This window comes from Myotis brandtii, unplaced genomic scaffold (assembly GCF_000412655.1).
Source record: "Myotis brandtii unplaced genomic scaffold, ASM41265v1 scaffold571, whole genome shotgun sequence".
Lineage (NCBI taxonomy): Eukaryota > Metazoa > Chordata > Mammalia > Chiroptera > Vespertilionidae > Myotis > Myotis brandtii.
In genome coordinates, this window is record NW_005370140.1 from 674,301 (window position 1) to 685,872 (window position 11,572).

General features: G+C 36.3%; 1 protein-coding gene across 1 annotated transcript in view; it reads right to left on the minus strand.

Moving 5' to 3' along the window:
* The window catches only part of LOC102252936 (probable ATP-dependent RNA helicase DDX10), a 78,037-nt gene that overhangs the window by 66,168 nt on the left and 297 nt on the right, over positions 1 to 11,572 (minus strand). The window contains exons 2-3 of the mRNA XM_005878699.1: positions 8,038 to 8,157; positions 4,745 to 4,906 (exon numbers count right to left, since the gene is read on the minus strand). Coding sequence (XP_005878761.1) covers positions 4,745 to 4,906; positions 8,038 to 8,157 — 282 coding nt within the window. The remainder of the gene's footprint in view (positions 1 to 4,744; positions 4,907 to 8,037; positions 8,158 to 11,572) is intronic.

The window sequence follows — 11,572 nt, forward strand, 5'->3', positions numbered from 1 at the left end:
GTGCAGGAGGCAGCTGACTGATGTTTCTCTGTCATCTATGTTTCTAACTCTTTCTCCCTCTCCCTTCCTCTCTGTAAAACATCAATAAAATACATTTTTAAAAAATCCTCATAAATCTAAAACCCTCCCAGGAATTTGGAACACAACAAGGTTCTTTGATTTGTTACCTATTCATTTAAACATCAAAAAAAAATTGGTCTTCCGTATACAAATCTGTTAACAACTATAATATGGATACAAAGACAAGTAGAAAAATTTACATGGAAACACTGATTCACTAATCAATTCTTTCAAATATTTGCTGAGCAACTATGCACCAGGCTCCATCCCATGGCAGGCTCTGAGAATATAGAAATGGGCAAAACAAACTCAGTCTTTGTAGTCTATGACCACATCTTGTCAGACCCCTTAATTCCATTAGTACCAAACTCTACTCCTGCTCATTAACCCCAGTCTCAGTTATCAACCATCAATTTAACAACCACTGCCACCTCTCAAACACCATGTGCTGTTAAAAAAAAAATAAAATAAAATAAAAGGTCTGTAGCCCTGGCTGGTACTTGTCAGTGGTTGCAGCGGTTCTCAACCTGTGGGTCACGACCCCTTTGGCGGTCGAACGACCCTTTCACAGGGGTCGCCTAAGACCACACACACACACACACACACACACACACACACAGCATTTAGTGCAGGGCCCAAGTAACTAACTGCTACCTCTTGTTATTGTTAATGTTCTTTTTTTTAAAATATATTTTATTGATTTTTTACAGAGAGGAAAGGAGAGGGAGAGAGAGTTAGAAACATAGACGACAGAGAAATATCGATCAGCTGCCTCCTGCACACCCCCAACTGGGGATGTGCCCGCAACCAAGGTACATGCCCTTGACCAGAATCGAACGTGGGACCCTTCAGTCGGCAGGCCGACGCTCTATCCACTGAGCCAAACCAGCTACGGCTGTTAATGTTCTTGTTATTACTATTCCTAAGATGCCTGATTACTGCTCGCCTCCTTCTTGACTACCATATAGATTATGTTTAAGATACCTAGATTACATGCCAACTAAATTCTGTGTCAACAATATAGATTTTTTAAAAAGTCCCTTTACGTCTTTGCTAACGTTCTAGTATTCGTGCTACTGATAAATGGAATCCAAAGCAATGCTATGCCCTCTCTGGGAACAGTCCAGTCACATCTTGAGGCATGGCTGTGTTACCAAAATACACAATCCAAAGTGGATTGAGTACTCAAAGTAAATTTCAAGGAAATTAAAGAAAACTTCGTAATGAATTGCTTCTCTCTACTCTCAGCTAGTATAGCAGATATTATCATCCTAAACACAAGTAATCTTTCATAACTAAGAATGATGACATACACCACAGAGCAGACTTTCACTCCATTAAATTAAAATCCTATCAGTAATGTGATCCATGACCCATCTTTCACAGTTCTAATTACCAAAAACACAATGTTTTCACGCAAAAGCAGTGTGTTTTTGCCTTTATAATTTACTAATGACTTTATATGCAAAATTGTGCTATAATTTTACTTCTGATGAACAGTTTCAAGAAGTTCAACAGGGAAAATACTAATAGGCCTAGTGGAGTACAGTTACTTCTGAATTGCCAGGGGAAGCTAAAAACCAAATGGTCTCAGAAGAAAACAATGCTTAATGGCTATAATGAAATAAAACTGCTAACTAACACAAAGCAGTTGCAAAAGGGCACCCTGAAGTCCACCAGGTGTATAGCTGTGTGTTTCAACAAACAGGCAGATAAGCTTCTACTCCCAGTGATGCTGTAATTTTTGTGTTGTTGTTTTGGGTTTTTGTTTTTGTTTGCTATAAACTAGTTAAAAATTCGTACTGCTCACTTTCTAAATCTTTAGGAGAAAGATATTTACTGGAGTCACAATACAAATTACAGGGCTTTCAGAATTTGGTAGATGAAAATATGAGTCAAGAACAGACGTAATAGCATGGAGGAAAAGAGGTAGGAAAAAAAAGGGTAGCTGAATCCTACATTAGAAAGACCAAGTACTCATTCAAAACTATGGTGAGAGGCTAATTTTGAACAGCAGGAGCAAACAACTACTTTCAAACAGAATTACTAACACTAAATTCACTTACATATTAAATATCTTATCCTTTTAAACCAAAAAAGATAATCATGAAATATTTTGAACATCTAGTCAAAATACTGAAGGAATACTTCTAAGTTTATGAAAACTTCTAAAATTGGCACAATAAATAGGAAAATAAATAAAAATAAAATTGACACATTTTTAAAAATGTAGTATGTTTCAAATATAGAATTATATTATAGATTTTCACACAGCTTTCTTTTCACATGTACAATTAGTTCAGGCACATTCCTTATTCACAATTTTGTGTCAAAAGTTTCTTTACCTTTTCTGTCATCATGAAGTAAAGCTTATTCCTAGGCTCTAAAGTTAGTATTTCAAGTATTCTTTAGGGACATACAATTCTTCTCCATATTCGTTCAAAAAAATAAATTAGAAGTGATAGCTTTAAGGGAAATATAATTACATTTGCCCAAGGTAAAATTTTATCCTAGAAGAACTAAGAATTGTCATTTTAGTAATATACTTAATTAGGAAAAAATTACAAATTCAAAACCAATATCGTGTTCAGTTAGAGAAATTAAGATAATAATTAAAAATTAATCTGTGTGGTATTATTAATATATTTAGTTTTTGAAGTAAAAGTTAGTAACCAATATGCAAATACTTACATATGGGTAAATAACTTTACTGATTAAATAATACCAAGAAATTAATCATATTTGTGTCAAGAAGCATTTACATTAAAATTGAATATAGAGGCCCTGGCCAGGTAGCTCCATTGGTTAGAGCGTCATCCTGATACTCCAAGGTTGTGGGTTTAATCTCTGATCAAGACACACAGAAGAATCAACCAATGAATGCATAAACAACAAATTGAGGTTAGACACACACTCTCTCTATCTCTCTCTTCACCCCTCCCTCCCTCTCATCCACTCTCCCTTTCTCTCTCTAAAATCAATAAAAAATAAAAATTTGAAAAAATTTAAAAATTGAATATAGAGAAGACTACTTTATAGTTATTCCCTTGTACTTTTTTCAGGCGACATATTTTCAACCTCCAATATGGAAGGCATGCCATAATCACTTTGTGTAAAATATACATATTTTATATAAAATAACCTTTGATTTGTTTTTTAAAAAAAGGGGCCTTCATATTTCTTTTACTGCTAGCTACAATTTAAAAATAAAGTATAAAATGTTCTTATGCCCAATCTTCCCCTAGACAAATGCTCAAAGTAGACCATGAGATGAAACATAACATACTGACACTCTCAGTAATATTAAAAATTTTAGTAACAAATATTAATGCCAAATTTCCATGTAAAGTACTATCCTATAAGCAGCAATGCAGGAAATGTTTAGTTCTCTCAGTAACATAAATATCCAGCAACGGCAACCAGTACATTTCAGGTTCATTAGTGTTATTTCTGAAATGTTTTTCTCACAGTTCATTTCTATCCCTGAAGCTAACTCCAATATCTACTTTTTCCTATTCATCAAATGCTACTGTGAAGCTGCATCAAACATGAAGGAAATGAGAACTGCTGCTCTTTTTTAAAACAAATTTCTCCGGGGCAATTAAATGGTTACAAGGTCAAATAGGAGTCAAAAAGTATAAGAACCCCGCTCAAGATACAGTTAATAAAGGCCTCATCAAAAGGCTTGACTGTTCTTTAATACAAAACTTAATATTATAGCAGTGGTTCTTGGTTATGATGTTGTATTCCCCTGACATGATGCACTATCTCAGGAGTATGCTGCAAAAACTTCTTTAAAAATGTAAATTTCTATTTATTTCATTAATTGACTCATTTGTGTAGCAAAATGGAAATTAAGTGGTGTGAAAGGACAGCAACATCATGAGTAATCAGAATGGAATAACCCATTTCAAAGATAAGAAAAAACTGCCAAGTTTAAAGTCAACGAGGCATGTGCTTATATAGAAGCACTCCCTCTTACAAGGTTTCCTTTTTTTAAATATAATAAGTGTAATTTTATATGCATTATCAAGTCATTGCAATGGGGGGGAAAATGTAACCATTAAGTTGAAGCTTAACACAACACTAATTAATTTTATATGCATTACCAAGTCATTGCAATGGGGGGCGGGGAAATGTAACCATTAAGTTGAAGCTTAACACAACACTAATGTTGCTCAAGTGGGTGACTGGTGAAACACACTGTGGTACATCCATAACATGGAACTCTACTCAGTAATAGAAAGAATGAAGTACTAATTTCCACAGTGACTTGGATGAATTGACAGAGAATTACCTGAGTGAAAAAAGCCAATCCCAAAAGGGTGCATACTACCTAGTTTCACTTATGCAACATTCCTGAAGTGACAAACTATAGCAATGGAGCCCATGGGATCTCTCTGCAGTACTTCTAGTGACTACATATGCAACTGCAATTATCCCAAAATTAAAACTTTAATTTTAAAAAAAGCATATCTGGTGACACTTCCAGAAACCAGTCAGTATACAGAGCCTCTACCAATCGAAAGAAGAAATAGATAAAAGGACAAAATAGCCACCAAAAAAGAAGTTAGAGAAAACAATACAGTGATATGATTATTAATGAATATGTAATGAATATTTAGATATGTATAGGGACATATTAAATTTCTCTCAGTGTTAATTCATGATGAAAAAAGCTTACCCGATGCTTTGCCTTAATTTTCTTTCTATATTCTTCTTTGTCAAATTTGTCCTCTTCTTGAAGCCTTTCCTTTGCTTTATCCAAATTGATACCACCAGTGTCGTCCTCTTCCTCAGTATCCTTCGAGACAGACTTCTGCACTTGTGGCCACTGCTGAACCAACTGCAGACAGGAAAAGGTTCAGTAGGGGTCAGGGGACAGGGCGCGTCAGCAAAAAACCATTTCCCTTTTATAAGGATTTTGAACCAGTGCATATGCACACTCTCTGCCTTACTACCTATATGTTTTAAACTTTCTAACAAACTTCATCATTAAAGTGAGCAAGCCACAGAAGACTGTCCCAATTGGGAGAAAACAATGCCACCATAACCCAATGAGGGCAAGACTGAAGGAAAATTTCATAAATTAATGAAGAGGAGTAGTAGTCACCTCAAGCCATTTCAAGCAGTGTCCTCAGTATGCTCTAGTCCAGCGGTCGCCAACCTTTCGGACCTCGCGGACCAACGGTTGGCAACTGCTGCATTAGTCCACTGACTTGGCTCTGAATGTGCATGGGCCACAGCCAGGCTGCCTGAGAGCCCCCTCCCACCAGCACCAGGGCCCCTCCAACACCTCTCTCACTGTACTGGGTTGCTTTATTTTCCTGGTTTTCTCACTAGAATTTATCTCCTTGAGGACAGTTATATGTCTTGTTCATGTATTCTCAGAGCCCAACACAGTATCTGGCACACTTTAGTTGCTCAAAATTGATCAATGGATCACATATCAGCTGGTACCACACATAGAGACTGAAATAACTAAGTGAAAAGGAGAAAATTAGTCTGGTTTCACAGGCTGCTCAGATCTGCATGACTTTACACATACAGTGTATGGCTAGGAACAAGGTGACATAAAAGTCAGAGCACTGATCTGGGAGTTGGGAGGCCTGGCTTAATATCCTGCCTTTCTCACTTAACCCACTGTACAATCCTGAATAAATCACTTAATCTCTGGGCATCTGTGTCCTTGTCTGAAAAATAAGGTTTGACTCAACAATATTCCAGGCCTAACACTGTAAAATTCTAGACAATTTAGACAAAGAATGATTCTTTTATTTTACCTACTACATTGTTACCGGAGGATTTAAATAGCTGCCATTGTTTTTTAAAGACTGCTAATTAACTGGCAGGCAAGTGGAAGTTGTAGGCACACAGGTCACAGGTATTAACGTCTCCTCTCCCTCTTATCGCCACCAGTCATTCTTCAAGATGAGATTCCTACAGTCTCAGTCTTTGGCAACAAATGAGGTCACAAATGCACTGCATGAGCAGCCGTGCTAGCAGTTACTAACACTGAATGAAGAAGCAGTGAAGAGAAATCAGCTATGGCAGTAAGAATGCCATCCACGGCTCTTCCCCTTTTTTTTGTCAGAGTGAAAAAAGTCCATCCCTCTGTGGTTTGCACCAATAGCAGCATTTCTTTCAGTTTTAGATCAGAATTTTCAATGTGGTTCACAGCTACACAGAGCTCCTATCAATGTTTACAATGAAATTTTATAGTTAAAGATTTACATCCACCTTAGAGCCAATTGGTATAATCTGTGCAGTTACTTATTAACACAGTAAGGAACCTCTTTATGCTAGCAGCACTAATCCTGTTTACCCTAAGCATCTGATGTCATACAACTACAGTATGGCTTGGCCTGCTTCTCGGGTGTTGACCTCTTTTTAGTAATTTCATAATGATAAGATTTCATTACTTATCAATTATTCAGGCTTCCTCTGCAACTACCAACAACTTTGAACTGCACTTCATTTTGTTAGTTTTCATATGATTCATACACCATTTCACTCCATATTATTAGTGCAAACCCAGGCTTCTGAAATAAAATTTCCTCCCCCCACCCCAAACACCCAAATCTTTCTTAACTTCAAAATTAAAAGAAAATATATGTTACTCGACATAGACTGCTTAGGCATCACTTATATTAATAATGATGAAATAGCTGATGTGATATATTACAGTTGGTATAAAAAACTGTTATTTTATTGGGGTATCAAACAATGGTTCATTCATCCAACAAACTTTTTTGAGGGCTTACTATATGTTAAACACTGTTCTAAGTGCTGAGGACAGAGTAGTGAGAAAAGTCAACAAATACCTTCCACAGTGGAAGAAACGAACAACCACCAAATAAATACAGAATGAATTACACAGTAAGTGCTATGGGAAAAAGAACAAAAAGACAAGACAAGAAAAATGAGATTATGTAAGTGTGGAGTGCTGTGTGCTGTGTTAGGATGAACAAGGAAACCTGTAGGCTGGTGAGTGAAACCAAGAAATAATATTCAGAAGAGCCTGCAATCACTACGAACTTCTAGCCATTACTCCTTAGGTAGTCACTCGACTTTCCAGATACCCTTCTTCTTTAGCAACAAAGATAGTATTCATTTGTAATAGAGTGACCCTTCATGAGCAATCTGTGAGTGATAACCCTTCCCTAAGCTATGGGTATATATTACACTCAGACCAAGGTAATGATGAGAGGAAAGCCAGGCACCCATGTGTCTGAGATTATTTTAAAGCAGAGAAATCCTTCCCATTAGCAGGCCAGCAAGTAAGAAACATGCCAACACAACATCTAAAACTGAGGAACTGCACAGCAGAGTTTCTTTTAGAGTCCAGCAAACAAAGTTGTGGCAAGTAGCTGTGTTACTACTTGTGCTTGTCCCCACAGAACATGTTGATGGACACCATGACAAGAAAATCTAATCTATACAAGCAGAATTTAGGAAGCTCAAAACTAACTCTGTTGTTATCACCAAGAAGTATCTCAGTCTATTGTCAATAAACTGCTTCCAGGTGTATAGTTGATGTTCTTGCTTCCAGGTGTATAGTTGATGGAATTCCTTTGGTAACAGTGAAGGAACTGCCTATCCTATTTTAGAGAAACCCTTTTTTCTCATTAGTGAGTGGTAGTTAGCAGGGCAGTTATGTTCTTGCTTCCAGGTGTAGAGTTGATGGAATTCCTTTGGTAACAGTGAAGGGAACTACCTATCCTATTTTAGAGAAACCTTTTTTTCTCATTAGTGAGTGGTAGTTAGCAGGGCAGTTACTCTTTTTAACAGTTGGAACATACAGTCCTCATTTAACATCCTCACTAGTTTCTGGGATGTCAAGTAAATGGACCGATAATGAAACCAATTGGCTTATGAACAAGAGTTAAGCTGCTACATCATCTCATCAACATTATAATAAAAGGACACATTTGAGGACCTGCTGTACCTCAGAAATGGAGCATTTAAGAATCTTACCTCCCCTTCATCAGTAAACGTTATTTTCTTATTCACTTTAAAATTTCTCTTCATTACTTTTTTCGCTTCTGCGACTTTGGTCACTTTTTTCTTGACACTGGATTTAGAAGATTCTTTCTTCTGTGTGAGAATATAAAAAAACAACAACAGATGATTAAGTAAATGCTGCTTTATATTAACAATTTAACTCTGTCTGGCAATAAATACACTTTCCAAAACTGAGTGCATTTACTGCTCAATGGCTAATGAGAGGCACCAAAAACAATGTCCAGAAATAAAGTCATTAGACTTATTAACTAACGACACCCGCCCCCCTCCAATGCTAAAGGGGATTAAGTGTAAATAAGATGGAAGTTAGACATAACTTCTAAAATTTATTCTATTACTAAAACTATGTTACCCTGGTAATGGAACTACATAATAATGTGATAAATGGGCATGTAAGATAAATAAAGCTATCTTCCAGCTAAAAAAATAAAGCACATTTTAAAAATACATCTAATTTCCAAGTGCAAACTTAAACTTTTAGGCTAGAGAAATGTTTAGCTGGGAAGCAAGATGGCTGCAATACATGGCCACTCAACATTCTTCCTGCCATTACAGTACTTTCCTAGATGAACATGGGAAAACACCCTATGAAAACTAAGCTGGCACCAAAGGTGAGAAGGAATAAGAGGACTTTAACAGAGATACACTGATCAGCACCTAGCTAATGTCCTACAGCGGTTCTCAACCTGTGGGTCGCAAACAATGAAAATATATCCTGCATATCAGATATTTACATTACGATTCATAACAGTAGCAAAATTACAGTTATGAAGTAGCAACGAAAATAATTTTATGGTTGGGGGTCACCACAACATGAGGAACTGTATTAAAGGGTCTCGGCATTAGGAAGGTTGAGAAAACTGTGACCTAAAACCACTAGAGCAAGATATTAAAAGTACAAAGCCACAGCTTACCTACGCAAGCGAATGCTGAGTGAACTGAGATAGGAAGTTACAGATCATACCATAGCCTACTTCAATGAGTGACAAAAATAACTCCTTTGAGAAGAATTTGGATTATTTTCCTTAAATTAAAGCCAGTAATACCAGTGGTGATACTTAATAAACTAATCTAAGGAAGCCTCCATTAGACAAGTAGTCAGAATGGTAGAAGTTAGGAAAATGGTGTCGTTTAGAAAATAGATTTGAATTCAAGCTTTACCATTTAGGAGCAAGTTACTTAACCTCTTGGCTTGAGGATAATAATAGTACCTATCACATAGGGTGCTGGGAGAGTTTAATAATAAATGTAAACATATAAAATATGTGTTACATAAACCTCAAATACCACTATTATATATTGATTCCATGCCACCTAAAGAAATTGTACCAACTGCATAGACACTTAATTTGCAAAATCCCAGACTTTGAGCTTCCTAGTCGATTGTGGGGTTTTTTTTAATTTTGTACCACAGGACTAGTTAGAACAGGACTGATTGATCTAGGACACAAGAATTATCAGAAGCTTCAAGATGTACATCAATTACAACTGTTACTTTATGGTAATAAATATACACACAAAAAACCATTCAACAAAAATATTATTGCTGATGAATACAAAAATGCTTAAAAACATAACACCATAAAATAAAAAGCAACAAATTTACTAAAATAGGCTTCTGACAAGTTGTTAGTAAATTATATTTCTAGATAATGATAATAGCTATTATGAAAATCAGCTAGAACATCTGCAATAACATTATGACTTAAGTACAGGAAAATTTTGGCACTGATGGTTCTATTATGTAGGTATTACTAACACTACTTTTATATTTCTTGTTCTTAGTACATGCAAACTATAGTATCAGAGCACTTAAGAATCTGCTAGAATTTCAAATCCATAAAATGTTTATGAAAAGATTAATCTCCTCTGAAGTAACTAATTTTTATTACATCAGACAGAGACATCAATATGCTACAATCTCTATACCTACATCTGACAGGACTTCTACAGAGATTGTTTGTTTTTAGATTTCTTCTCACCATGGAACACCCCATCTCTTCCACCCCTCAGGGGGTCCATGACTGCATGAATGTTAACATCTGATGAAATAAGGCCCTAAATTGGTGTGCCTCTCCCCCAAAACCCCCTCCCCACACCATGCTCTAAGATATATCACTATTACTCTCCCTCATGAAATAGTGCAATCCTCATTTCCTTATTTGGCTTCTGAGAGTATGAATAAACTGTGGTGGTAAAACTCCTAAATTAAAAAGGGAAGTTGTCAACTGAAATAAGTTGCTACCAATAGGACATCTTACAAAACAGGGCACAAATACCCCCCCCCGCCCCCCTCACTTACTCCCAATCATTACTCCTTCAACTTTCTCCCCACAAACACTTATCAAAGAACACCACCAACTTGACCACCAGGGGTGAAGACAATGTTACTGACTCCTACTGGATTTTCTTGATTTTATGGTTTGGTCCATCCTAACCATAGAATATCTGCCTGGCTGATACTCTGTCATTAGACCTCAATTAATGATAGAGAGAATGCCAATCAAACAGCACAAACTGAGAGTCTCAAATGACAATTAAACAGGAGTAAGTTATAATCACTGAAAAACAAAAAATAATGGGGATTTATCAGGAGCAGATTTTCTGTCTGGACAGACAGTAATGCTCTATATGTTGACAGGAGTTTGAGTTACATGGATCTCTACATTTATCAGAACTCATCAAATGTTACACCTAAGATTAATGCATTTCATTGTTTGTAAATTTCTACCTCAAAAGAATCCTGTAAGCAAAAACTGAACTTTAGTTAGAACTAGGCAAGCTGAATTATATGGGAGAAAATGTACTGATACTGGCAACTTACTCTGAAATGCATTAAATAAAAAAGAGTGATGGATGAATAGATGGAGAATTGCATATTAAAGGTAAAATAGTAAAAGGTTAATTATAAAATATGAGTGGTTGGTATTCTAGTGTCCAAAAGCACACATTTTTTTCAACTTTTCTCTATGTTTAAAATTATTTGTAATAAAATATAAAAGCCCAGTCTCAGGAACAAGAGAAAAAGTGACAAAGCAAAGATACCAAAAACTGTTAGAACAGAGTATGTACAGGTCAGTCAGAAAAACAATCCTGCAGAGTGGAAGCTTGGAGTGATGCAGGTCTACTGGAAGAGCTTAAGGGAAATCCATGAAACCACTGAAATTATGTAACAAAATTTGGGAGTATTTGTATCTTTGCATTTTTTATGATTTATCATGGTTTCTAAATGGGATCTGTGACCCCCTCCCCTATGTCCCACCCCTGCTCCCAAAGAAAAAAAGGTCAAATTTTGCTTGTTTAACGGAAGAAGCCACTGAAAAAAGGACCAAAAATGGCAACATGTATGAAAAGATTCTGTCATATTTTTCCTGATAGGCATGGCGTTGTTCTGATACTCTAGAATTATTCTTCACTCAAATATGTCATCAAAAAACAAGACACATCATGGTACATACTGGGGCCCCAGCAGTGAAAAAGCCAGGAG